At 44.6% G+C, this 27,637-nt stretch overlaps 1 protein-coding gene across 2 annotated transcripts in view; it reads right to left on the bottom strand.

Annotated features, from left to right (window-relative positions):
* LARP1 (La ribonucleoprotein 1, translational regulator) overlaps positions 1-21,419 on the bottom strand; it is a 92,617-nt gene extending 71,198 nt beyond the window's left edge. For both annotated transcript variants that reach the window (XM_066618304.1, XM_066618305.1), the window contains exon 1: positions 20,765-21,419. In XM_066618304.1, the coding sequence (XP_066474401.1) occupies positions 20,765-21,248 (484 nt within the window). In that variant the 5' untranslated portion in view covers positions 21,249-21,419. The remainder of the gene's footprint in view (positions 1-20,764) is intronic.
* Between the last annotated feature and the right edge of the window lie 6,218 nt (positions 21,420-27,637).

The following is a 27,637-nucleotide window of genomic DNA, read 5'->3' as shown; positions in this document are numbered from 1 at the left end:
TTCTCTACCTTAACCTCCACCCTCCTGATAAGACCTTGCAAATTGGATAAGCGGCAAAATCCTGCTTGCCTGAGCCACAACTCTGTCAGTGTGGGGAGTTGTAAAGTCTCAGAGAAAGTATAAGATGGATTAAGAAAGAGTAAGATACGTCCAATTACCAGGCCCATGAAGCAGCTGGTGACCCAGCTCCTGGGTTCCTTCTTTTGGTCACCAGTAAGCCTGAACTGATACTACTGGAGGCACAGAGTCATCCAGGAGGGTGGCAAGCAACTGAGTCACATTGAGGAAAGCAGTTATAGGGCCTCATGCCTATCTGTCAAGCAAGCCCGTCATTTGTAGGTACTACAGGATATAAAAAGGTAAAAGACTTGGCAGTTTTAAACCAAGCTTCTCAGTAGCCATCCCAGTTAAAAAAAAAAGTTCCCTTGTTTGGTTCAACTCTTAACAGCAAATAAAGGGAAAACTATCAACGTGGTACAAGCCAGTTACTTGCAAAGAAGTCAAAAAAGGGCAGTATATTACACTGTTTTCTGAGCTCTACAGCATTTTCTCATCCTATATTCAAGCTACTGTCATCATGAGAGCGGTGAGGGGGAGGAGGAAGAGAGAAAAATGGAAAGAACAAGCCAAGGTATGTCAGAACATTCTACAACACAGTAACCATTTCAGCAATATTCAGCTTTAATACTGGGGGCACACGATGCAACCACAGCATTAGATCACTGTCCTGCCAGATGCTTTCCCCTCATGCAAAAAATACCCAGGGGCATTCCTTGCTGTTTTGGAACCCTGGCAGTTGCAATTCTCTGGGCTTGGTTCATCTCCTCTGGCCCTTAGCAATCTGGTCCCCTTCCAGTCCACTTTAGAGGGGTCCCATTTTAGAGTGGGAGAGGGGTCCTCTCCCACTTTATCCTTTGTACGCCTTTCCTTCTCTCTATGGCTCTGCTCGCTTGCTGTCTTCTGGCTTGGCTTTATCTCTTCTGTCTGGCCTTTCCTTGTCTCCAATCTCCCCCTCCTTCTCCACCCCTTCAGAAAGGCACTTTACAGGTTTGGGTCGAGTTGCAGCCTCCAGAAACCAGCTGCATGCAATTGTTTCCACCCCTTTCATGTAGTTTCATGTAGTTACCTGCCCACCCAGCTACATACAGTAGGGGACAGCTGGCAACATTGCTGCACTGATGCCAGGATGGCCAGTGAGTCTAGATGTGCTGCTGCATAGCTGAGCAGCATGGCTGGGCACTCAACCACCCAACTGATGGGCACAGCAGCTTATTCAACAACCCAGCTGACCACCAGCAGAGCTGCACATATCACTCCTCAGAAACCCAGCAGGCCAGCCCCTTCACTGCCATCTCACAATGCCCCACTGAGGCTCCACAAATGCATTGAAAAGTATAGTACATCTCTCTCAAACATTTGCTTCAGGAGTCCTATACTTAACTAACAAAAGGGCAATTATTAATATTCTCAAGAAGGTCTAGATGACCAGAAAATCTGCATACGGTATTTTAGAATGTGCTTTTAATTGGACATTCTTACTCAGACACATGCAGAAAGTAAAAGTGTCTCCCAGTCACTTTGTTCCTCCCTACCTAGGGGGAAGAACATACAGCAAAGACAGAAAGCTCTGACAGCTGCATCTGCAAAAGTCTGATTGGGTTCTCTCCTAGCAGAAACATATTTAGTTTGAATTCTGCTTTTAAACTGCATTTTGGGATTATAACTCCTACAATTTAAAGGTATACAGGTTGAGACTCATTATTCAAGAACTCACATGGATGGCAAAAAACACACTATAGCAAATCAATTTAAAAAACAGTCTCTTTCCTCAGGTGATTTAAAAACAGCCTTGCTGACCTGTTGAAATGCACACAGAGGCCATCAGTCTCTCTCCAGGTGCTTAGCCTTCACTAGAGGCAGCAATTCACCAGGAACCCACCAGCAAGGGGGGAAAAATGCAGAAGGTGATTTAGCCTACCATTTAGCCTTCTTTCATGTGCTCAGAGGGAAGGGAGGAATGAAGCCTGCAGAGAATGGTTGATGGATTGTCAGCTGGTTGACCTCTCTGGCATTATTAAACAATTGTTTTCCTTTAATTTAAAGGGCCCTTCTCATCAGCTTTGAGATAGAAGAATCTGTGGATACTTACTTATACCTGTAATCACTTGTATGACTGTCTCTCTGCAACAGTAAAAAGCAGTTTTTAACTGTGATTTTAAAGGGTTGCATTTTTTCCCCTTCTCCACATCCCCATCAGCACATTCCTTCTCATTTGCAGGGGGCCATTGGTGTTGAGTCAAATCCGTGTATAAAAAATCCCTGTATAACAAGGTTAGACCTGTATATTTTAATTAAGGAATTTATTCTGTACAATTTCCCTAGTGTTATCCTGACTATTGAGTAGGTTAGATAACAAGAACATCCAGATTATTTCATGACATGTCAAAAAAAAAGTGAAGCTGTGAAGATTCAAGCACTGCAAGGTTTTTAACTGCATTCTAGGACAAATATCTATTCTATATATTTTGTATATCTATTCCATATACAAAAGCTTACTAGGAATAGATATGTCAACCAAAATACATGCATACAAAAGTCTCCTTTGCTGTATAATTTACACAGGAAAACTATACACATTAAACATTGCAAAGAAATGGCTGCTGTTACTTCACTGTTGAGGTTGTTAAGAAAGCCCACCCCCCCAGCTGCAGACGAACCTGAGAGAAGCCAATTTCTGATATATACAGCAGTCTCTCAGTCTGTGTAGATACTGGAGTCTCTTTTTAAGAAGTACAGGTTGAGCTTACTTATCCATGGATTTTCCATCCGTGGATTTGGCTCAACACGGGTCCTCCTAACCTCCCTTGAGACACATTCGGACCAATCTGAAGCCTTGGGAGGGGACTGGAACTGAGCTCCAGTTGTTTCTGGAGGCTCTTCTGAGGACTGTGAAGGCTGCATGTAGAGCCTCCACAGCCTCTACAGGCCTCAGAAGAGCCTCCAGAAGCAACTGGAGCACCGCTCCAGCAACCTCTGGAGAAGTGGCCTCCGACACTTTTGGGGACCTTTCTGAGGCCCAGAGGCTGCACGCAGCATCCACAGGCCTAAGAAAGGTCTCCAGAGGTCCGAGAAGTGCACTTTTGGGAAACCAGAAGTGCCCTTCTAGGACCTCCCAAGGCCACTCTGCAGCCTGTGGAGACAGCATGCAGTCTCCACAGGCCTCAGAACAGCTCCAGATGCAACGGGAGCAATGCTCTGCACACGTTTGGACCTCAGTGGATCACAAAATTTGGTGGTTTGGTTTCATGCGAAGTTCGGTATTCACAAGGGTTCCAGGAACAGAACCCTCATGAACAACAAGGGTCCACCTGTAAAATTCAGTTAAAAAAAATAGACTTCCCCACTTCACACTGCAAAATCGTGCCATTTGTAGGGCTGCAATCTTCTGTAAGTGGCACAACCCCTCTCTTGTGCCCCAAGTGGCACAACCCCTCTCTTGGCCCTAGTTTGTCTCAGAATGCACTGTATGACCCAGAAGTGACTTATAGGAGGCACAGAAGACTGTCTTGCAGCTCTGTGAATGGTGCAATTTTATGGTGTGTTATAACATTTTTAACAGGAAACCTCACATCCATGTAAAATGAACTCCTTGGATGGCAGACTTGCAAATTAGGTGGGTCCACTGCACACCAATTCCAAAGAAAGTGATATCAATTAAATGAGACCATTTTTCATGGACTGGTCAGTGCAGAACTCAAGTTTTCAAAAGAAAATCCAATGGACAAACTTTTCTGTTCAGTAGTTTTTCTGTTAAAATTACTGCAATGCCCAAGAAGAAATTTTTTTTCAATAGATAACCACGTCCAACAGGCAGTGGTACATACAAGAGACCACCGTGAATTCTAGTCTAGTGCCATATTAAGAGGCACTGAGCATGAGGAACGCCTGTGGCAACAAGCATCAGTTGTAGCAATTGCACTATAGCAGACACACTGCCCAATCCTAACTAAAGCCACCTAACACAGCCACGCCAATGGAGCATGTGCCACATCCTTCGGGGGTGGGTGGGTCCCAGAGGCCTCCTCAAGATAAGGGAGATTCCAGTACTTCAGGGTAAGCCTCCACTTCCTCAATGGGTCTCCTGAGATATGCATAAACCATTTTGCTGGAGGGAGCAGGGGAAAGAGTCTTATTTCATGCAAGTCAGGTACAGCTGTGTCATCTTTGAACAACAACAACAACAACAACAACAACAACAACAAAACTTTATTTTTAGCCCGCCCTTCTCCCTAACGGGACCCAATTTCAATTGCTTGAAATTACTAATAGATGTGATAAAGAAGAATTGAAACTAAATGGAATGGAAACTAAATTTCCTTCTGAAATGGAGATACTTATGAAAGTGGATCATTGATAGTAGAAGTGGGCATACTTCACGACCCCCAGGTTGCAAATCACTGCTTTAAAGGAAACCATTAGCAGCCTGAGTGTTTTACTGGATATGGACATCTTGCTGAATACTCTTGTTTATAAACTGGGCCAAGAGTGCCTTCTACCTTGGACTAATACACAATTTCTAAAAGAGACAAGTTAGGAAACATCACACCTTCACTACAAGTCCTGGTAGTTAGCAATTTAAGAACTACAGTTAAGTCATATAAGGCCTGACACACCTGGAAGGAGCAATTTTGCCCATATACTTTTTGAAATCAGAGAAATTATGGGTTTTTAGGTGTGCCACCATAATTAGAAGCGAGACGGATAACCACCAGAAAGTATTTAAGATTCCTTCCCTGCAAAAGTTCATCAGATTTATGCAACTGGCCGTTTCCATCCCTTCTGAAATGAAAGGTAGTTTTATTTAGAAAGACCTTCAGTTTGTATCTGCTGAGACTCATTATGCTACATTCTACTTTGTTTGCACCTGTTATATTTGATTTTGCAAAAAAAACAAAAAAACAAAAAAAACCAAAATTTAGACTGCATCTACATCACAAAGAGGGGGGAAAAAACAGAGCAATCAAAGTCTCCCCCTTTATCTGCACATTCGCTTCACAGATTTTCACCTATCCATACTGCACGTATTAAGACCTTTATCCAAGATTTATGCCAAGATTTTCAATATAAGGCATAGGGATAGTGGTGATGGAGGAAAACTAAACCAAGTCCTTCATGTAGGGATGTCTATCTCCCATTTCATCCAATGGGTAGACATTCCCTCCCCTTGAGCTCTGGAGACTCAGAAGGGGATGAATTTGCCTTGCATGCCCAGGAATGAGTTCCAGGAGTTCAGACTGAATTTTGGATTTCTTCCCTCCAAGGTCCAGAAGGGTCTCCTTTCTCAAGTGTGCTTCTGCAGGCTGTAGGGGAAGTATACTTCAGGAAGCCTCCAAGGACTGAGCATGGCTGGGGAAGAGGAATCCTCCTTTGCATGAGATGCGCTGCCTGATGGGTAGCAGGTCCTCACGCTTTCAAGGCACATGCATTACACGTTCCCTTTTACAGGATATCTGTTTTAGTGTTTCTCCAAGTTACTATGAACATGGGTCCTACAGAAGAGAATCTCTCTACAGAGCCTCTTATCAACAAGATCCTTCATCCTCCTATCCCCTATGTGTCACAATGCCCCATCCTGAGAGCCCTGTGCTCTCAGAAATATCGTGTCTCTGATTTGGGGCGCAGGGGCGCGCTGCCACTCACCGCCACTTGTGGCAACCTCCCAGGGGTCAGGGGAGCCTGGCACCAGCCTCAGTAGGGCTCCCCACACAGCACAGAGCCCTCCAGAAGCTGACTGTGACCACTTCCAGTTTTGTAATCGAGAAACAGGAAGTGGTCACGATTGCCTTCTGGAGGGCTCTGCACTGCATGGGGAGCCCTGCTGAGGCCCCAACCCCCGGGGGGCTCCTGCAGGCAGCAGTGAGTGGCAGCGTGCCCCTGCACACAGATCAGAGCCGCAGTGCTGGGTATCGTGTCTCTGCCTTCCCCCGACCCCTGCCTTCTGAGGCAAAGACCTAATGGCCTCAAACTCTCCCTGAGAGTTTGAGAACCACTGCCCTATGTATAATTTGCTGAGCCCTGCTATAATCTCTAATTCTGAGAACAGCAACTCCTCATTTAAATCGCTACCAAAGAGCCACTATTAACCATTATTATGCCAAGATAACCTCAAGAATTGGAATGAAAAAGTAGTTGGCATCTATGACATCTAGCACTTCTAATACAAACAATTTTTAAAAATCAGTATTTTAGTTTCTAACTTTATTGAATCATGCCATAGATCAGTGGTTGCCAAACCCCAGGAGTGCTGCAGTGGGAAAAAGCCCCCAGCAACGCATAGCTCTTCATCCCATGCCACAACATCTTATCTTACAAGCCAATGTTGTCAAGAAGCCACTTCCTTCCTGAAATTGGGGTACAGAGCCTGCTGGAGCAGCAGAAGTGACTGCCCAGTGCAACTTTCTGACAAGATTGGCTTGCAAGGCAAGATGCTGCGACACAGAACAAAAAGCTTCGCACCACCGGGGAAAGGTGCTGTTTTGGGCGCCAGATCCAGCCCGCAGGCCAGGTTTGGCATCCGCTGCCATAGAAGACAACCAAGAATTATTTTTCTGGCAAGCAACAATTAATTTATAGGTCTGTGTCCAAAGACTTTGTTTTGTTAAAAAGCCATAAACTGATATGTGCTGTGAGTCTTCTCTTTATGACCTTCATAAAGACAGACTTCAAAATCAAGGTATGGGCGCACATCATATGATCAGGAAATCCTTATACAATTTACTGAGGAACCCAAGATGCATGCAGGCATATGCTACCCTCTAGGCAGCAGTCTCCTATTACTGCTATCAGATGACATAATACAGTTGAGACAACAGGCCTAATTTTTTCCCCCTTGTTTGCTTAGCATTTGACAACTTCCATATAATACGAGTGTAAACATATGCACACGAGACATGAGAGAAGAAGAAACTGGGAAGGGTGTGTGGCCACACACTACACGGTATGTTGCAAAGATAAATGCTTTATTGGACCACTATCCACTTAACTGAAACAACTTTGTACTATATATGGGTCTAAAAAAATCCAAGGCTCTGCGTCACACTAAAATCCAGAAGTCTGATGCAAGCAGCTAAGAATATGAAATGCTTCTGAAATCCTAATTCATAGAGCTAAGATAGAACAGATTCATTGTGCATGCCAAGAAACCAAATTCTGATACAAATATCCCCAAGTGCACTGTAGTGGTTTATTACTTTTGAGTAAATGTACTCAAGACTGTGGTGCACGTGTTTTAGAAAGCGCCACTCCGAAGCAAAGCGTCCACCCTCAAAACTAACAAAGCACTGAAAAGCAGCCACTAGCCCAGTGATTTTCACACCACGAGGTTTTTGACAATTGACAAGGCACACCATGCTGCCAGTGAGGGCTCACATCTCCCATAGGCCCTATTAATAAATGACCTTCCCCCAAATTCCTGTGGCACACCTGTGGACCACTCACGGCACACCAGTGTGCCACAGCACAGTGGTTGAAAATGGCTGCACTAGCCAGTGGTGGTGATTGTTAAGCCTTTTACCAGAGCAGACATTCTGCATGTACATTTGAACGTTCATGCACTCATCATGGACTCATCAGGCTTTGGGCATATCAGGTTTGGTAAATACAGGTTCAACCTTGTTATACACAGACTTTTTATACACGGCTTTGACTCTACACGAATGGCCATTGCAAATGAGAAGGAATGTGCTGATCCCTAAAGAAGGGGAAAAATGCATCCCTTTAAAATCAGTTTAAAAAATTGCTTTTTTTACTGTTGTAGAGAGATAGTCATGCGATTACAGGTATAACCTTATTATCCACAATTTTTCACCAGGATTTTTCTATCTCAATGTGATGAGAAGGGGCCTTTAAACTAAAGGAAAACAGTCATTTAACTATAGCCTTGTTATTAGAGAGAGAGAGAGAGAGAGAGAGAGAGAGAGAGAGAGAGAGAGAGAGAAAGAGAGTAGTCAGCTGACAATCCATCAATCATTCTCTCTCTAAGCACTTAGAACAGCTTCACTTCAAGAAAGATAATCACTTTGCATTGGTGAAGGGAGGGATCTCTGGTTCAGAGTGAAGCCTTTCTGGAGAGAGACCTATTGATTTTCTGCTTAATGAGTCTGTCTTACATCACAAAGGTCAGCATGGCTGTTTTTAAATCACCTAGCAAAGGGACAGTTTTTAAATGCATTTGCTTTAATGTGGATTTTTGCCATTGCATATAATGACTCAATAATGAAACTTTCCAAATAATGAAACTCAACCTGTACATGTTTAACCCATTTCTGCCCAGTTAACAAGTGTACACATTTGATCCCTGTTGCGTATATGCAACAGAAATAGCTTAAAGCTATCTTTCTATTCTGCCTGACAAAAATCTTATACTTCCCCCCCCATCCAACAACAGGGGGAGATTAGCACTTTTCCACATACCATTGTCATGCCAGAAATCAGCCCAAAGTGAAAGCACAGAGGGTTGCTGCAAGAATAAAACAGGTGAGATGGGAAAACAAAAACAATCTATACTACCCACCCACAAGCTCCTTGGAGGTGGGAAACAGAACAAAAATGTAATGAAACAAAATTAGAAAAAGAAAGACAGCTTCAGTCTAATCTTTTGGTGTCAAGTAGCTTTCCTGATTCCACATGAACCACCACCTACCACTCTCCTTTTGTTCCCACTTCCTCAAAACTATTAGCAATCTATGAAATGTGCAGGTCCAAACTACAGCACTTTTTATCAATGTTCGACTTACCCCCTTCCATGCTATCAAATCCTCACCCAAATGCACACGGCTCTGATAACTGACCAAGGAGTTCCAACCTTATGCAGCTACTAGATCAACCACATATGTACACAAAAAGCCTCTTCAAAGCTGCATTTTTCCACTGAAGAGGAAGATATTACAACATACAACATAAATGAATGGCACTACTACTATGTGCTTTAGAGAGAGAAGCGATAATCCTTCACCATCACTAACCATTTTAACTACAGACAGCTCTAAAAAAAAACATAGTGTATGTAGAAAGTCACAGAGGAAAATAATGAATCACACAAATAAATCCCCATACTGGTTCAGGTCAAACTCTCTCTCCCTTGGTAGAAAATCCTAGGTCTCTTTACGGCTTCGAAACATCTTTCTAAACAAATTAATTTCAACTGTCCAGCATCCAGTTTAAATGATTCATTCAACAGTAATACTAGGCTCCCAGTTCCTATCAGCTATTGTCACTGCTCAGACAAGCAAAACAGTTGGTTAAAATAACCACACTGCTTGGCCACAAAATTAAACTGCTTTCTTCCTACAATCCCTTTTCCTGCCAATAAATTTGGATCTGTATAATTTACATGAATTAATCACCAGGATTTCAATTATTTCTCTAATAATTCTCTAATAATTCTTAGTTATAAAATATGGAATATGTGCTCTCTAAACCAGCAGTCTGCTTTTTAAGATTACACAGGGCTATTAAAAAAACAAACTTTTTTTTAGTTGCCAAGGATACTTGAACAAATTTAGAGTATTTTTGGGGTGCTGAATCAAAAAATGGCATTGTCGTTTAGTCTGACTCTAGTTTTGGGGGTACAGCATAGCCACCTTATATGCCAATTCAAACAGCTTCCTTGTGAGGAAGCATACACCATGGCTTCTTCATGAGGAAGCTGCTTGAAACTGCATACAGGCGGCTAATGCCATACCCACAAAACTAGAGCCAATCAGGCAAAACTAATGCCACTTTTTGATTCAGCACCCCAACAGCACCCAAGAATAGGTCTATAGACTGGTTTCCTGCACCAATGCCAACACTTTCTGCACCAGTGAAAACGGCACTGTACACTCTTCCTTATTATCCATACCTAATTTAATCCTGAAAACAAACAAAAAGAAATGTGTGCAGGTTTGTATTATTACTGATATTATTGATCCACTAAAATTGAGAGTTGGGAGAGTTAGGACAGACAAAAGAAAATATTTCTTTACTCAGCATGTGGTTGGTCTGTGGAACTCCTTATCACAAGATGTGGTGATAGCATCTGGCCTGGATGCCTAAGGGGACTGGACAAGTTTCTGGAGAAAAACTTCATTACGGGTTACAAGTCATGATGTGTATGTGCAAACTCCTGATTTTAGAAATGGGCTATGTCAGAATGCCAGATGCAAGGGAAGGCACCAGGATGGAGGTCTCCTGTTATCTGGTGTGCTCCCTGGGGCATTTGGTGGGCCACTGTGAGATACAGGAAGCTGGACTAGATGGGCCTATGGCCTGATCCAGTGGGGCTGTTCTTATTGATGCAAGTTCACAGACCACAATATTTGAAGTAAACCAAGGAAACCACAGCAAACCCAAAAAGCCCAATCTTTGGGAAGTCTACCCTAGCTTGGACAAAGCATAAAGCCAAAGGAGTGCTTCACAGCAGTAGCTCTATACACAGATTTCTTGGAGAACACACATTATATAGTTAACATCCCAACATAACCGACGTATTATCAGAATATGGGTTAATCTGAGCTCAGTGACACGATATATTCCTGCATGTGATGCTTGCTCCTCTAGCTCAACTATGTCAAAATCTTCTGCTCTTAGAATGACTCCATTGTCACTTTCCACCTGTTTATGCCTGCAATCCTTTCCCAGAGCAACTAGGTGGTACACTACTCTATTCCTTCCAAATCCCCCCTCAACTCTGCACCTCCTACATTTTTGGTCCCAAGATATGTTTTTTTATTTTCCTTTATACCCATTTATGCCCGCAAACCAAGGATAACACTTCGTGCATCTGACAGAATGGGCTCCACGCCACAACAGCTTATGCCACTGTTTCTCAAACTGTGGGTTGTGAACTGATCTCTGATGGGTCACAACAGGCTGGGGCCACCATCATGGAAGCTGGCAGACCTGGATGCTGCCATTTTGAAAGTTTACAGTCAGGCCCTAGAGAAGCTTCAGAACTGAAGAGCTGCTGGGGTGAGTGAGTACAGGAGTTTGTGAAATGGGGAGGGGGGAATGGGGGAGTGAATTAAGCAAGCTGGTGATCTGCAGGAGTGTGTGAAGTAGGGTGGAAAAATGGTGGTGGTGGCAATAGTATCCTGGCAGCTGCCCTTTAAAAAACAAAACAGAATGTCTCTTGGGACAGTGAGGATGAGAACACTGTTCTCTGAGAGCATTTTGAAGATAATTTCTTCCACTTCTTTCCCTCCTTCCCCCAGTTCTTCTCCTCTCCCTCTTCCAACCCACTATGGTCAAATTCCAATCCCAAGTCCCCCTGGGTAACCTTCCGATTCTTCCTGTCTGCTAACCATCTGCTCTTCCCTCCTTGCTTACACCATGACACACCTCCTTTCCCTTGAAAAGTGGATGAGGAAAGACTTCCTAAAAACCACTTGAAATTGTTTAGAGCTGGAGGTGGGAAGGTGCATCTATTGATCCTGTGCAAAGAACAGTTTCTGAAATGCAAGGCAGAAATCTGTCCTTGGGCTCTCTTGAAGCCTTGCTGGTGTGTGCGCAACACACAGTTTTGTAAGCCTGACTTAGGATGGGTGCAGTAGGAAGCCCTTGCTTGTTAGTGTGGCTCTGATAAGTTGGTTGCAATTGGTTTTCTGGGTTTCCAGCTCATAAAATTGTGGCTTTACTGTGACTCTGATAAGTTGAGATGCTGACAATCTTTCAAGCTGACCACTGCATAATATTTGCTCTGGCAACCCTGCAGTCCAGGATATTATTTTGTATTGTCAAAAGTTGTAAATAGGATTTTTTCTTACACTTTGCTATTAGAAAAAGGCTAAGAAATAACCCAATAAAAGCAAATAAAATGCCATGAGATACTCTCCCTTTACTAATGCACATGGTGTTGACTGTATTAAAGGGAGATGTCACTTCCTACTTGATGGCATCACTTCCAGCCACAGCATCACTTTCAGAAGTTGACGACATCACTTTTGGTGGGCCCCGGAGAGATCATCATTCTCAAAAGTGGGTCCCATGCTAAAAAGTTTGAGAACCACTGGCTTACTCCAAAATAAATCTGTCAGTTTTTAATGTGCTTTAGGCTCTTTGTTTTCACCTTTTCTTTGAAGCCTTTGCATCACCTTTAACAAGCAACCTCAACTGTTAAGACAGGCCATAGTACATGTAATTTCATTTGCTTGTGTCCATACCCTTCTAGCCTGTCTCCCTCACTGTTGAAATTTAGACTGTAAGCTCCCTTAGGGCAGCAATGTGGCTTTTTTGTTCATGGAATTTTAAAGGTGCCATGCACACCAATGGCACTACATAAAATAGTACCAACACCACAATATCTTCAAGAGGTAAACAGGAAGATTGCAGATAATAACTGGGGGAAAACCTGTTCACTGCTTGACAAATACCAATATTTGGAATTACAAGTGTCTCATTCAAACAGAAAGGTGTGACCATTTTCAAGTGATCTTTCCCCACAGCTACAACAACAGTCAGTACCACAACCAGGATAAATTTCATTACAACTCAATCTATAGCCAACCACCAAAATACAAGGAAAAGTGGGGGCTACTATATACAAATGTCAGAGAGGGAGGGAAAGCATTGCTTAAGCTAGTTTTGCGGGATGTCAGACAATTCCTATGCCACTTTTAGACTATGAGGTACTTACACTGATTTTCACTCATTCATCCTCCAGATAATGCACTTCACAATATTGTCACATTCCATCCAACAGTGGCCCATCATGCTACTTCAAAGAGCTGATGTAACGTAACACGAGTATGACCTGATCCAAAAAAAGTTCCGATTCAAATTTCAGCTTACATGTGAACTTACAAAGGAAAGTTACGCTTTACTCCCTCAACACACCTGTAAAACAGAAATATTTGCATCTGTTTCAAGGATTACTCAAACCTGGAATAATATGCAACACTTTGCGCATTTAAGATTTAAATGGCATTTTTCCTAAATTAATTTAAACTGTTCCAACTGAATCTAGTGTACCATTCACATAAATGAGGATACCTATTCATAGAGCAAAAAAAATTCATAGCCCCAGACTGTATTTGTGTCTCTTTGAACTTGTGTGCTATTTTTAATAAAAACATATATGGTGCTATCTCATATCAAAAATGCCATTAACTCTGCATGGGGAATGTCACCTGGAACATGTAATATTACCAGGGATGTTTCTGCTTAGTTTCCACTCAAAGGAATTTAAATCTGGTATTCCGAAAAGCTTATCGAAGTCACAACCAATGCTAAACATTTGGGTAGTAAATATAATTCCTGTCAATTTGAAAGATGGTTTTACACCAATTTAGATGTCAGCTACCCATTGCTGAACAGATTTAAGTATTATTGAGACATCTACCTCTAAGAAGTGAACTCCCATTAATTCACTTGAAAGCAATTCTAAGGACGCAACCCTAAACATAATTACATGATAGAGAATTCCGCTGAAACCAATGAAACTCTAAATAGAAATGTATAGAATTAGGATGGAAGTGCCTCTTTTCACTGTGAAATAAAGTTTCACAGTGAAAAGAAGCCAATGCTGGGTAGAAATAGCTGGATTTGGGGTTAATCTAGAGAGAACCAGACAAGGTACTGTCAATCAGTTTTCACTCAAACATTACATTTCCTGGCTTGTCTTAAACAAACAAAGCACAAGGCCAAGGTCCAGAATAAAACTGAAGGGCACAAGGGTAGCAAAGGAAAAATATGACCTTTGTTGTCCTTCTGAAATTGGAATTCCACCCAAATTACTTGTGCCAGCATATTAAGAACCAAATCAACTCAGGAGTGAATAATCAACTTAAGAAAAAAATTTTTTTGACTAGCCTAATCAACAAGTACAATCATTTTCAGAGCACTTCATGGAGAGATAAGGGAAACAAGTAATCAAAACAATTCTGTTCTTGCAGAAAACTTAACTAGGCAGCTCTACCTCAACCATCTGTCAATGTGTTATATGGTTTTCCCATCACCACTGGTGTCCTGGCAACTGTTCATATCAGAAATTGACAAAATTTAGTATCTAATCATACCATCTCATTCAAACCTATGTAAAATATTGCATAGGCAAAACCTGAAAAAAAAATCCCTTCTTCCCTGAAAAAAATTCCTCAGACAATGGAATGAGTTACAAGTGGCAAATCTGCTCAGTTAGTGGCTAGTTCCCAGTAAAGTCAACGGTATACAGAATTCCTTTTTCTGGAGCGTTAGCCCACTGACTCCTGGTGCTATTCCAAGTCATGCAGAAATACTGCTGCGTGTCACTTAAGGACACAAAACTTGCTGCCAGAGAAGGGGTTGATCTGGCCCCACCCACAATGTGCAATGCTGTTACAGAAGGACATGTTACAGAAAAGTAGATCAAACTATAGTCACCATGATGCAGGCAGGTTTCAGCCAAGAAATTCCCATGCTACTGTCAACTCTCTCAAACAGCAAGGTTTTAATTCATGGTTGCAACAGAAGCAACTGCACTTTAGTTCTCACTTTTCTATGCTTAGACAACTGATTTGTGCACCATTTTAATAATCTTTCCAAACAAAAGCAATTATGAATGAAGCTTTTAAAATTAGAATGAACAGAGGTGTGCCTTTATGAAAGAACACCTTATCCTAAAAGATCTCTGAGAATGCAGCATGCTGTAGCAGTTTAACTCCTTGCAAGCATTAGGAGAAAAAATAAATTTTGAGCAACACTTGTACTAAAATTTCCAAACTATGCTTCCTATGATAGGGTAGGAGGGTATAAGATGAAAATACACCTTTTTGCACCTATGGGAAACCCTGACTTAACCTTAAAGTCAATACCCGACTAAGCAACTATGACAAAACCCACACGCTAAGCAACACTAGTTGTCACTTCTATTGTAGCAATGAGTTTCCTACAAAATCAAATCCTAGAGGTGCACACAGTCTTTTGTGGACCAACTACAGTAGTAGTAAAACTAAGTTGGCAGAATCCTTCCTTTCAGGAACAAGAATGGAAAAGTAGGAAGGTTCCAACAGGTCCTTTGAGCAAGACATAGGTTAACTTCAGTTTTGCATAGTCTACTTTTCTTCTCCCCAAGACTAGAGTCCCTGTGATCTAACCTATGTGTTTTAATTAAACCTAGCAATGGTGTATGCTTAGAAGCTCTTTTAATAGTTAAGGCATAACCAGCCTGCGTTAAATGACTGTGTATTCTTGTTTAAGATCAGACCAAGGTCTTCCAAATCTAACATTCTTACTAAGAATCCCAGCAAGCAGCAGATGCTAGGTGGCTACCAGAAACTGGCCTATATTCTATCCTACATACCCCTTTTCTTTAGTCTAATCCAGGGGTGCCCAAACCCCGGCCCTGGGGCCACTTGTGGTCCTCGAGGACTCCCAATCTGGCCCTCGGGGAACTCCCAGTCTCCAATGAGCCTCTGGCCCTCCGGAGACTTGCTGGAGCCCGCGCTGGCCTGATGCAACTGCTCTCAGCATGACGGCCAACTGTTTGACCTCTCGTGTGAACTGTGGGATGAATACTCTCTCTACTGCTTGCTGTTTCACATCTGTGATGCAGCAGTGACAGCAAAGGCTGGCCTTGCTTTGTGCAAGGCCTTTTATAGGCCATGAACTATTGCAAGACCTTCATTCATTCATATAAGTTTCATCTCTAACGTATTCATTTCTGAAAATTTATTCATATTTTAAATGTAAATTAATTCTTTTTTCCCCTGGTAGAGAGATAATGTGGCCCTCTTGCCAAAAAGTTTGGACACCCCTGGTCTAACCAATGATCCAATTGGCACTTTCTTCATTATGAAAAAGCCGCCAAAACCTAATGCTTACACGATATGGCTTTTTGACTGTGTCTAAAGTACATCAATCTGGTTTAGCTATCCCAACCCTGGATCCTGAAAATGTAGTAGTCAAAATCCTAGGGATCATGAAAATTCCCAACCTTACTCCAAACATTTTCTATACTTTGTTGGGGAAAGCCATGGCACTATCTGTTCATAAACATGATGGATCCCACAATAATCCCCGTCCCCAAAATGCCATTCCAGATCTTAGCCATTTCCCACATACAGTAAGATTTTGTTTCCATCATAACTTTGAGTCAAATTGAAGGTGTATTCCTAAGGAGAATTTGATCCTCCAATCTTGTTATAGGCAGGATTTTTAAGAATCAAAGAAATGCAATTACCACATCGCTTTGCCAGTGTGATTCTTCTGAAACCACATGACAATGAGGTAAGAGCTTTATGCATTTTTTTAAAATACAAAAACTTCAAAATCAAAAATACCAATAACTCAAACTTCTAAAATGTTTGCTCAAGTGTATGCAAGATTCAAGAGCTGTCTAAATTTGCACAACAATCTGTAAGAATAAAAATATCTTTAAATCAACATTTAAATTAGAGTAGGGAACTGGCTTCCCTACAGCTCATCAGATAGCTGTCTATCATTGCTTAGTCCAATCTGGTAATCTCCAACTACCATGTTTATGTTGCAAATGCCTTTATAAAAATGCAGCAGAAAAAACAAAGCCCCAAGAGCAAAAGGGTGAAATAATTTGCCAAAGCTTGCATTGTGTGAATTATGGCCATTGCTGCCAAGTAACAGAACTGTCTGCAGCAATGCTTGTACAGGGGACCTTTCAGACAGGCCAACAGAAGGTGGAGTATTGAAATATACCATGTGAATGCTTGACTTGCAGTGATGTAGCACCCAGGAACAAACATACGAGAGATGTCTGTCAGTACCTCCCACATCCTCATCCAGTCTTCCCTATCTATGCATAGCAAGTAACTTGTGCTTGGTGCATATGGCAACCTTCATTAGCTAAAACTGCATGGGCATACAGAAGGTACCTGGGTGAGCATATAGGAGAAAAAGAAAAATGTACTTAACAGAGCTCTGATCACAACCCTATGCGTGCAAGTTTAACACCTATAGTGTGAGCAGCTTGTGGCATGCGTTATTACAAAAATAGGAATTTACAGAACGCTGAAACTATGTTGTACAGATATTGTTTCCACAATGCTGAAAAACTCAGCACAGAGATTCAGTGCAGTTTCTTTTTATAGAAGGATGCATTTCTTTGAAGAAAAAACTATGCATACAGATATTAACATCAAGAAATAAAATATTTTTGCAAGGTACTTTTACAGGTAAGTAAAGGAAAGTCACCCATAAGTGAATTTGCTCAGCCCACAAGCCTTGAAGTGTTCAAGTACATAGCATTCTATGCAGAGCACTCTAGAACAGTGGTTCCCAAATTTCTCCTCAGAAGTTGGGAAGCAGAAGCACCAAAGTCAGTGTTTCTCAACGTTTGTCCTCCACCATATCACTTCACATGGTCCACCTATTTGAAGCACCACCAGAAGTACCTGGCAATGACATCATTGGCATTTACTTCTATGTTGTGAGGCCAGGCGTGACAAAACAATCACCTGTAAGAGGCTCAGGGTGTACGGGAGGTTATTTCAAGTCTGAAAAAAAACATGCTTTGGAGCCTTCTACTGCTGTTTGTTGTGTCACTTGACTAGTCTTGCTGTCAGATGATAAGTATCCAGGGGTTCTTGAGTACCACCAGACACCAACTCAAGTAACGCCGGTAGTTACTTGAGTTGGTGTCTGGTGGTACTCAAGAACCCCTGGGAGCATGGGAGGGGAAATGCATCGACACAGGATTGTACCATTGCTTGGGATGAAAGGGAGTTTTTTACACTTACATTTGCAGTGCCAGCTTGGGGCGGGGAGGGTATGGCGAGCCGGCATATACTTCTGCAGGGCTTCCCAAGTCTCTGAATGGCTAAAAATAGAGATCGCAACCCATCTGCGGTTTCAGGATCACAAAGCGGAAGTGGGTCACAGTCTCTAAGTGGCCAGCGGCAGGGCTTTCCCTGTCTGGTGGGTCATGACCCACCAGTTTGGGAACCACTGCTCTAGAAGCTATCTACCAGGTCTTTAACCTCTAAAAGTCCTATTATCAGAATGCGGCCCAATAAGCTATCATTAAATATGGTTTTTTGAAAAAGCTTTTAAGGTTGTGTTAGAAGTTGAGAAAAATGAACAGACTGGCTATTATTTGAAGGAACCTATGCCACAGCATGTAGAATAAGCAGCATCACCACTCCAATTTTGAAGGAAGACAGACAGCATTTCAAGGAGGTGCTGCAGAGTTGCGCGTCTTCCAAGAGTCAGTAAACCTTGATGATTCATCATATTACATGATACAGTACAAGAATCCCTGAGCAATCTAACATCAGATTTAGCAAATGATCTAACTAAACTGTGACAGCATGCGTTCAGTAAAGCTACTGATTTAAAATTGCTCATTTTCTGCTGAAAATTCTCCTTTCTGTGATGTTAATCACTTTTCCTGGGGAGGAAATATCAGAACTTACAAAAGATCAGAACTTACAAAAGATTTAGAAGTTTGGCCATCCATAAGCCACCAGTGTAAGATATGTTCTCTATAATGCTTAAAAATCAGTCTTGTAACAAATGAGGGCCCAATCCTATTCAATTTCCCGGCCCGGTGCAACTACAATGCAGCCCCATGGTAAGGGGACAAACGTTCCCATACCTTAAGGAGGCCTCTGTGACTGCTGCCCCACTACAAGATGCAGCGCATGCCCCATTAGCACAGTTGCACCAGCACTGAAAATTGGATAGGATTGGGCCCTGAGCCACTTCCCCATCCCCTTCCAAACATATGTTGTTTGGAAGGGGGTGGGGAGGTGCCTCATTTGTTATAAGACTGATTTTTAAACAAACATATGTTTGGAAGGGAAAGGTAAAAACATTATGTTAATAGCATGAGGCAAGATAACAAGACTTTTTAAATAAATAGTAGAAAATTACTGCACACATATTGGAGTGAGATGTTGAATCTCTTTAAGGCTATATATGTCAAAGGTGGAGAGAAAGTTGTTCAATGTCCCAAGGTTGGAGTGGACAGACAACTCTCTGACCTCCCTTTTCCAGCCTCCACCCAGGTTCAATGCTAGGAATAGAAGCCCAAGGACCCAATCCTGCCCAACTTTCAAGCGCTGATGAGGTCGCAATGCACCCCCTAGGTAAGGGAAAAAAGGAAGGGACCTCCATGACTGCCCCCACAAGGAGACCTTTATGACTGCCTCCCACCACCACAATATGTGTCGCAGGCCCATTTGGCACAGCTGCCTGGAAAGTTGGGCAGGATTGGGCCTGAAGACTGAATTTGAACTCTGAGCCTGTGGAAGAAGAGAACAGAAGGATGTCATGATGCCAGCCCACAAAGCTAGTGAGGGAGAGAGAAGAGGGAGGGAGGCATGAATAAGCCCACGTGGACGTTTGGAGGACCTTTGTCCCACATTCAACCTGACAGGCATCCTGCCCCATTAGAGCAGAGGGGCCACAGACATGGAGAGAGTGGGGGAGATTTTGGGAACTGCCTTCCCCATAGCCATTCATTACACTTCAGTGGACTGAGGACACACGGACACGCAGCTGCGAGGAGGCCTCTTAGGCCTGCCTCTCTCCCTCCCGGCGCAAGGCTCGCTGTCACCCGCAGAGCCTCGACAAATATGGGCTGAGGCCTTGCAGAGGGTTCCCTCCAGGGGAAGCCGAGACGCCGCCGCCTGAGGAGGGCCCGAAAAGCCCAAGCGCGCCCCCGTCCCCGCGCTCCACAGACCGCTCGGAGAGCAATCACATGTCCGCCTCGAAAAGAAAACCACGTTGCCTTTACTGCGGTGGAATGCTGGGAAAAAGGAGGAAGCTCCGAAAGCGGCGGCACACAACGCCTCGCGATTGGGCGACGGCGCGTTCGGAGATGGAACGCTCGGGTGGCAGGGCCTAGAACGTTGCAACAAGGCCGTGGAACGTTCGGAGGGGCAGCGCGCGCGCTCTCTCCCCAGGGGAGCCGCAGGACCCACCACCTCCACCGGCCTCTCGCCGTCACCCACACTAGGCTCTTCCCTCCGCCTCCATGCACACGCACATGCTCTCTGCGCCCTCGTGCCTCTCAGGGGGGCTCAGCTGTCGGCTGGCTGCCGTCTCCTCCCCCCCTCCACCGCCCTCCTTTCCATGCGAGGCTCCCCGCAAGCAAGGCACGTTTCAATCCGCTCTGCTCAGGAAAGCGGCCGCGGGTTGCAAGAGCGAACGCGACCCTCCTCCGCCTGCCTCCACCACCCCACCCCGTCTATGCCCACTCCGCGCTGGGCTCGGTTTCCCCGGTATTCTGAGACTCCCACCACGCCATTGGACTCGCCCCAAAGGGAGCGGGCGTGGGCCGCCTCGACGCTCCATGCTCGTTAAGGCTTCACAAGCTGAAACACAGCACAACGGCGGGGCGTGTGTGTGTGCTGGGGGGCACCGGCGTTAAAGACCACAGGGCCACCCCTTCCATGCCCGGCACTGGCGGCTGGGGAGGGGCGGCACCCATCGAGTGGTAGTTCCAACGATGCCCGGTGCGGGCGTGTTCCTCCTCACAGCCAGGCCTCTCGGGCTTGGCTCTGCAAAGCCTCGTCCCATGCTGCTTCGCCACCTCCATTCGCTAAGGGCGCGCAGGGCGAGGCGAGGTGGAGTGAGCCGGGCGTGGATGGACAAAGGCGGGTGGAAAGGGAGATGTCACCACACTGCGGAGGGCTGAGGCTGCAGTCAACCCTACCTGGGAGGAAGCCCCGTTGCCAACGATGGGAGCTACTTCTGAGCAGACATGGCCCCCGGCGGCTCTGATCTGCCGCATCCGCCCACCCTCCTCGCTCGCCGACCGCCCGGGACCCACCTGGTGGAGACTGTCCGTTGAGGGTGACCAGCGCCGCGGGGGCGTTCTTTGTCCAAGGGTTCACCTTGGGCGGGGGGGCCTCAATGAATTCCTTGCGCCCAACTCCTCCCTGCTCGCCGCCCTCCTCGCCGCCGCTGCTGCTGCTGCTGCTGGCCTCGCCGGGCGCCCGGCTCGCCTCCACGCCGCCGCCGCTCCTCTGGTTCAGCAGCAGGTTCTCCTTCTCCTGGTGGTTGCTGTCGTCCTTCTGCTGCTTGCTGCTGGGGGGCTTCAGGGCCCCGTTGCGGCGCAGATGCTCCCCCGCGCCGCCGCCGCCCTCCTTGCCGCAGCTGTCGGGGCCGCCCCCCTTGCCCTCGTCGGCGCCGGCCTTCTCGCCCGGGCGCATGAGGTGCTCGCCCTTCTCTTGCGGCTTCTTGATGACCAGCCCGTGCTCCTCGGCGGGCAGCAGCGGCGTGGCGGGCAGCAGAGCCTCCACCTGGGTAGCCATCTGCGCCCCCGCAGAGCCGCCTCCTCGCCCCTGCTCCAGGCTCTCCCCAGACAACACGCGCACACGCCCGCCGCAAACTTTGCCCGGCGGAGCCCGCGGCTCGGCTCTCCTCGCCCTCGCTCAGGTGCGTGCACGCCCCGAAGCCACGGGGGGCTGCGGCCGCCGGCTTCCTCCCCCCACCCTTGAAACCCAACCCCGGCGTGCCCCCTCCCCCGTCTTCTCTAATGCAGCCGCAGCAATATGGAGAAGCAGGGCGACCACGCGACTGGCCGGCGTGAGCGCGCGCCCCGCGTCCAGCTCCGCCTTACAGAGGCACAGGGACAGCGTGCGCGCTCCTTCTCCCAGCGCGAGCGCGCCTCAGAAGGGGAGGAGAGCAGGGAGCGCGTGTGCACGCGCGCGGGGTGGGGGAGAGCGCGTACCTGATGCAATTCGCAGAGCCGAGGCTCCCTTAAAGGAGCAGCACTCGGGAAGGAGGAGGGATTGCGGGGAAACCGCGGGCCTGGCTGGGCGGCGGGGACGCTGGTGCATTCGGGACGGACGGAAGGACGGGCGGGCGGCTTGTCAAGGGAGTTTCTCTCCCGGCAGAGCTTCGATGCTGCACAGGCTGCACGCGCAGTCTCGCTGCTGGAATTCCCTGCTCGTGTTTGCTTGCTTGGGCCAGTCATGACTCAGTGAGTTCCACAGGACTTGCTTCCAAGGAGGCGCGCAAAGGGTTGCGCTCCTCTCCTGCTTCCTGGCAGAAGAAGATGGGAAGGCACCATCTTCAGAGGGGAGGAGCCGACTCGCACTTTCCTTCTTTCAGGCTGCAGTTCAACACACAGTTACAGGCAGAAAGGCTGCAGTATCCACGCTTACCTGGGAGTAAGCCCATTGACTATAATGGGACTTGCGTCTGAGTAGACGTGCATAGAAATGGGCTCTGAGGCTGCAGTCCTCTCCACACTCACCTGGAAGTAAGCCCCAGTAACTATAATTTATTTATTTATTAACAGTATTTATATACCGCTTTTCAACTAAAAGTTCACAAAGCGGTTTACAGAGAAAAATCAAATAACTAAATGGCTTTAGTAATCAAATAACTAAAGCCCATTGACTATAATGGGACTTACTTCTGAGTAGACAGGCATTGACTTGTGCTCTGAGACTGCAATCCTATCCACTCTTACCTAGGAGTAAGCCCCAGTGACTATAATGGGACTTCTGAGTATTTAGGCATAGGATTGGGCTCGAAGTATGCTTAAACTTTCACTGTCAGTTGGAACTTGATAGGTCCCTGCCCCAGGAGCTGGTAATCTGCATTTCAGCAGGGAGGGTAGGAAGACAGCAGATAGAAAAAAAGAGAATGGATCTGATTGATTTCAAAGCCTGTTAATACAAGAGAACACTGACATGAAAAAATAGCAGTGGCTTCTCACTTATTTGTATACACAGTAAAATAGGTAGGTGCTGGGTTCTTATGCTTTTGAAATTTCATGTAAAGTAGCTCTGAAGGTACAGCCTATCAACCCGATTAATGAATGTGTGACACAACACTAGAAGTCATAAGAACATAAGAAGAGCCCCAAGATCTGAATCAGGCCAAAGGCCCATCTAGTCCAGCTTCCTGCATCTCACGGCCTACCAGATACCCCAGCAAGCACACCAGACAAGACACCTGCATCCTGGTGCTGTCCCTCACATCTGGCATTCTGAGGTAGCCCACTTCTAAAATCAGGAGGTTGCACATACCCATCATGGCTTGTAACCTATGATGGACTTTTCCTCCAGAAATTTGTCCAATCTCCTTTTAAATGCATTCAGGCCAGGCACCATCACCACATCCTGTGGCAAGGAGTTCCACAGACTAATTACACATTTAAAATATTTTCTCTTGTCTGTCTACTATTTATTCCATAATTATTTATAAAGGTTTTTCACATTGACGTGGGAATGAAGTTATGCATATTAAGTATGTTACCACTTTTCTTTTTCTAAACACATTTGGATTTCTGTCAGTTATACAGTAGTTAAAGGGATAGGAGAGTGACCAGAACAAGTGGTAACCTTGGGCACAAGATGTCCTGGTTTAGGAGATTATGTTGAATTAGTTGATCCAGTGTGTCCTTTCCAGCCCCTTTATGTGACAAGTTTTTCCTCACCATGAAAAACGAGGCCTATTCTCTACCTTTTCTAATTGCTAAGAACAAATAAATCCATAGGATTACTTACTTTAAATAACTTGGATTCTGCTAATTCAGTCACACAACACACAAGAACAAATTTCAGTTAGTGAAAAAACTGCAAGGAAAGTGGAGGAACTAGAAAGAGGCATGCCTTGAACAAGAAGCACCATTTTCTGAGGAGCACTTAAGAAGGAAAAATAAAAAAATTGCAACTTCCAAAATAAATTTCCACTGCAGTTTTGCTTGATTTAATGCCCACAACTTAATTTCACAACTATTCTTGTCCCAGATTATTGTGAGGTACCATTTGTGAAAATGCTGCTTTGAAGCATTTGCTGGATTATTTCTTTGCCAGTGGAACTTTACACAAGAAAAATAGAAGGTAAATACAAATTCCATACACAAGTGCACAGCCCAATCTTATGCATGTCTACTCAGATGTAAGTCTCATTAGAGTCAGTGAGGCTTACTCCCAGGAAAGTGTGAATAGGATTGGGCTGACAAACTGCTATAGAGGGCAGGATTAATTTTACTACTAAATTTACTGTATATATTTTTTGCACATCATAGAATAGAACTTAGATCCAAACAAACCCAGAGTATGTTATCTTGGCAGTACATATCAGGGTGGGGCGTGACCTATCTTGCTCCTTGCGTGGAGCTGTTTTTTTGTTTGTATTGAATCTATATTTCATAAATACCCCTGCTAATTGGGTAAGAGGCACTTTTTCAAGTGGGTGCTCCTTTTTTTAGCAGGGGGAGAGTAACTGGCCCACCGCACCCCAGCACTGCCTGTTCTAGTGGCTGTCTGCTGGTATTCATTTGCATTTGCATCTTTTTAGATTGTGAGCCCTTTTGGGACAGGGAGCCATTTAGTTATTTGATTTTTCTCTGTAAACTGCTTTGTGAACTTTTAGTTGAAAAGCGGTATATAAATACTGTTAATAATAAATTAATAAAATGGCTTCCTTCAGTCCATAATAAGGTAACGGGCCATGTTCTGTTTCAAAGTGCTGAAAATTTGAAGCAGCAGCTGCCTGCTCAGAATATAGCGCAGAGCACTTTTCAATCTCTGCAATGACAGTTATCAAGTATACAGTCAGTATTGGAAGGTAAGGTGCTTGCTTGTGGTTGTCTGTGGCAGGATAGCATGACTGGAAAAGGAAATGTCATGGCATATGAATGGCAAGTGTGTAGGGGAAGGTCAAGCAACACCCTTTGTTATTCATAGTTTGTCAACCTGTGCTGTACCTATGAAGATCACCTAAGAGAATACACTTTAGGCCCAGAATAGTTTAGAATATCCCAGCATATTTGCAGACAAGCATCACATATGATAACTAAGGGTAGGGTTGTAATCAGATAAATTTATAGTGAGCCAGTCCTATCCAACTTTCCAGCACTGATGCAGCCATGCTAGTGGGGCATGTGCTGCATCCTGCTGTAGGGTGACAGTCATGGAGGCCTCCTCAGCATAAGGGAACATTTGTTTCCTTACCCTGGGGCTGCATTGCCGCTGTATTGGAGCTGGAAAGTTGGCTAGAGTTGGGCCCTGAGCCATAATTTTCAGAAAGACTAAAAAGTTGCCTCCAATTAATTGGGAAACAGATTTAAGGAGTGTATAACAAATACTTCTAAAAATCACAGGTGGCAAACCATCTCACAAGGAGCATTTCCGCTTCACATTGGAGGGAATGTGGGCCCCATCCTATCCAACTTTCCAGTGCCAGTGCAGCTGCAATGCAGCCCTGAGGCAAGGGAACAAACATTCCTTTACCTTTACCATTCCTTTAACTACCCTCCCAGGACAGGATGCAGCAAACACCCCATTGGCACAACTACACCAGAGTTGGAAAGTTGGATAGGATTTGGTCCGGCATCTTTTGAAATGCCTTTTTCTTCAACATGATGGTTTTATTCATACGTAAATTTAACCACTTCATTAAAAATAATTTAATCAGATGACAGCTCTAGATAAGAGTTATTGTGTTTCAGGCACGATCCTTAAAACTTAAATGAAAAATGGTGTTTTAGAACTGACCCCTTGCCCAGTGTCAAACCTCCCTCTCTCCCTCATATCTGTTAAGTATGTTGTGCTAGATACTTTGTGATTTCTTAATAAAGTGGTTCCAAAGTGTTAGAAGAATTACTAAAAACTAGTGATTGACTCTGTTCCTACATACAAAAAAATTCTCTCCGCACAGAAAACTAGCCTGTAACAGGAAAGGCTAGGTTAGAACTTGGCTTGTATCCAGTCTTCTATAAGGAAGGAATGGAGGAAGAACATTGTCATGTCACGTGAATCCCCACTGAGAAACTGCAGTGTGAGCTAATCTGGCATAATGGTTGAAGTGTTGGACTAGGACTGGTGAAACCTAGGTTCAAATCTCCACTCAGTTATGAAACTCACTGGTGTTGGCCAGTCTCTACCTCTCAGCTTCACGTACTTCATTGGATTGTTATGTGTATAAAATGCTGGTGTGTAGAATTATGTATTCTCCCTGAGCAACTTGGAGGAAGGATAGGATATACATAAATAAGTGGGTACTGCCTAAGCACAGGTTTCGCACATCAGTTGGAATCAGGCCTCAATGAAGTAGCCTAGCAGTCTCCAGCCTTTTTAGACCTGAGATCTTTAACCTGCAACACAGGATCAACCTTTAACTCTGTTTGTGTATGTTTCTCCTATTTCCTGTCTCTCCTGTCTCTCTCTTCCCACTCTGGAAAATAAATATTTTCAAGTGGCTGTTACTGGTATCTCTTCTGTATATATTTTAGACTGTGAGCCCTTCAGAGATAGGGAACCATTTATTGATTAATTTTGCTATGTAAACCACTTTGTGAACTGCTCTTGTTGAAAAGAGTATTTCAATATTCTTAATAATAAGCGAAGGAAATTGTGGCAGTGTTGGCATGTCTACTAATGGTGAATCACTACTCTCAGCTGGAGGTCAATGTATGAAACAGACCCTAAACCTGGTAGACAATTTATTATTTTATGTCTCAACTTATATGAAAACAGAACAAACATATTGACACAGGTTAAGAACATACGAACAGCCCCACTGGATCAGGCCATAGGCCCATCTAGTCCAGCTTCCTGTATCTCACAGCAGTCCACCAAATGCCCCAGGGAGCACACCAGATAACAAGAGGCCTTATTCTGGTGCCCTCCCCACCAGATGGGTACATCCTAAATAGAAAAGCTAAACCTTTAGGATGAAGAGGAAGGAGGTATCAAAGACAAATGTATTTCTTTTTTCTTGACATATCAGACAAGGTATTCTTTTTGACACCTAAAAAAGAGCTCATATGTCAAAACTTGGATGGGATAAAAACAAATGTGTTAAGGCATCTATCAGAAAATGACTACAGAGCTATGAAGGAAAAAAAAAGCCCTACAGCCTCTGCAAATTAATCCAGCCACCTTCTGCGTACAATGGCTGTGCTCCATTTATAGTTCCTTCTCAGGCACACAGCATCCCTAGTCCTGTTAATAATCTGTCATTGGTATGTTGAGTAATTATGCCCCATGGAAACCCACCCTGGGGAAGAAAAGGATGCCATCAAATGATTATATCCTGGATTTGAAGCAGCTGACAGGATCTTGAGAACTTGTTTTACATGTGCTTCCAGTAATAAGGTTTATTAACTTCAGTAATGTTTTTATGCATTGGATCAGAATTATTTACTTACCGTACCTCTAAAAGCAAGGCTGCTGCTATTTCAGAAAAAAATGTAATATTCAGAGAAGCACAGTGATTTATATCATTATTTCTTTATTTTATGGGCCACAAGATCAAAGGATAAAATGGTACTTAAAGCAGCAAGATAAAATCATAAAACACATGACAGCTATTTTGAAACAACAAAAGATAATAGTACCCACAGACATCTATTCACCCAGCTCTGCTCATAGCACTTTACCAGACACATCAAAAACCAAACAGAATAAAGAGCTTAGAGCCCAATCCTGTGGTCTGCAGCATGGCCCCGTGCCACGGAGCACAGTCCCAAACGTGCTGTAAGGCATGTTTGCGGGGCTCACTGCCGGGCTCTCACTGGTGCTAGCCCAGCGCCAGCCAGTGCTGGGCTAGCGCCGCGCGGTGGCCCAGGTTCCGTAGCTCGGCGGTCTCCCGGACCACCAGGCTGCAGAACGGGAGGCGGAGGCATGGACTGGTGTGGGGGAGGAGTTCCGGGGAGGGGGGAAGCATGCCAGGGGGCAAG

This window comes from Tiliqua scincoides, chromosome 2 (genome assembly GCF_035046505.1).
Source record: "Tiliqua scincoides isolate rTilSci1 chromosome 2, rTilSci1.hap2, whole genome shotgun sequence".
Lineage (NCBI taxonomy): Eukaryota > Metazoa > Chordata > Lepidosauria > Squamata > Scincidae > Tiliqua > Tiliqua scincoides.
Note: the sequence above shows the minus strand (reverse complement) of the source record. Positions and strands in the feature narration are given on the sequence as shown.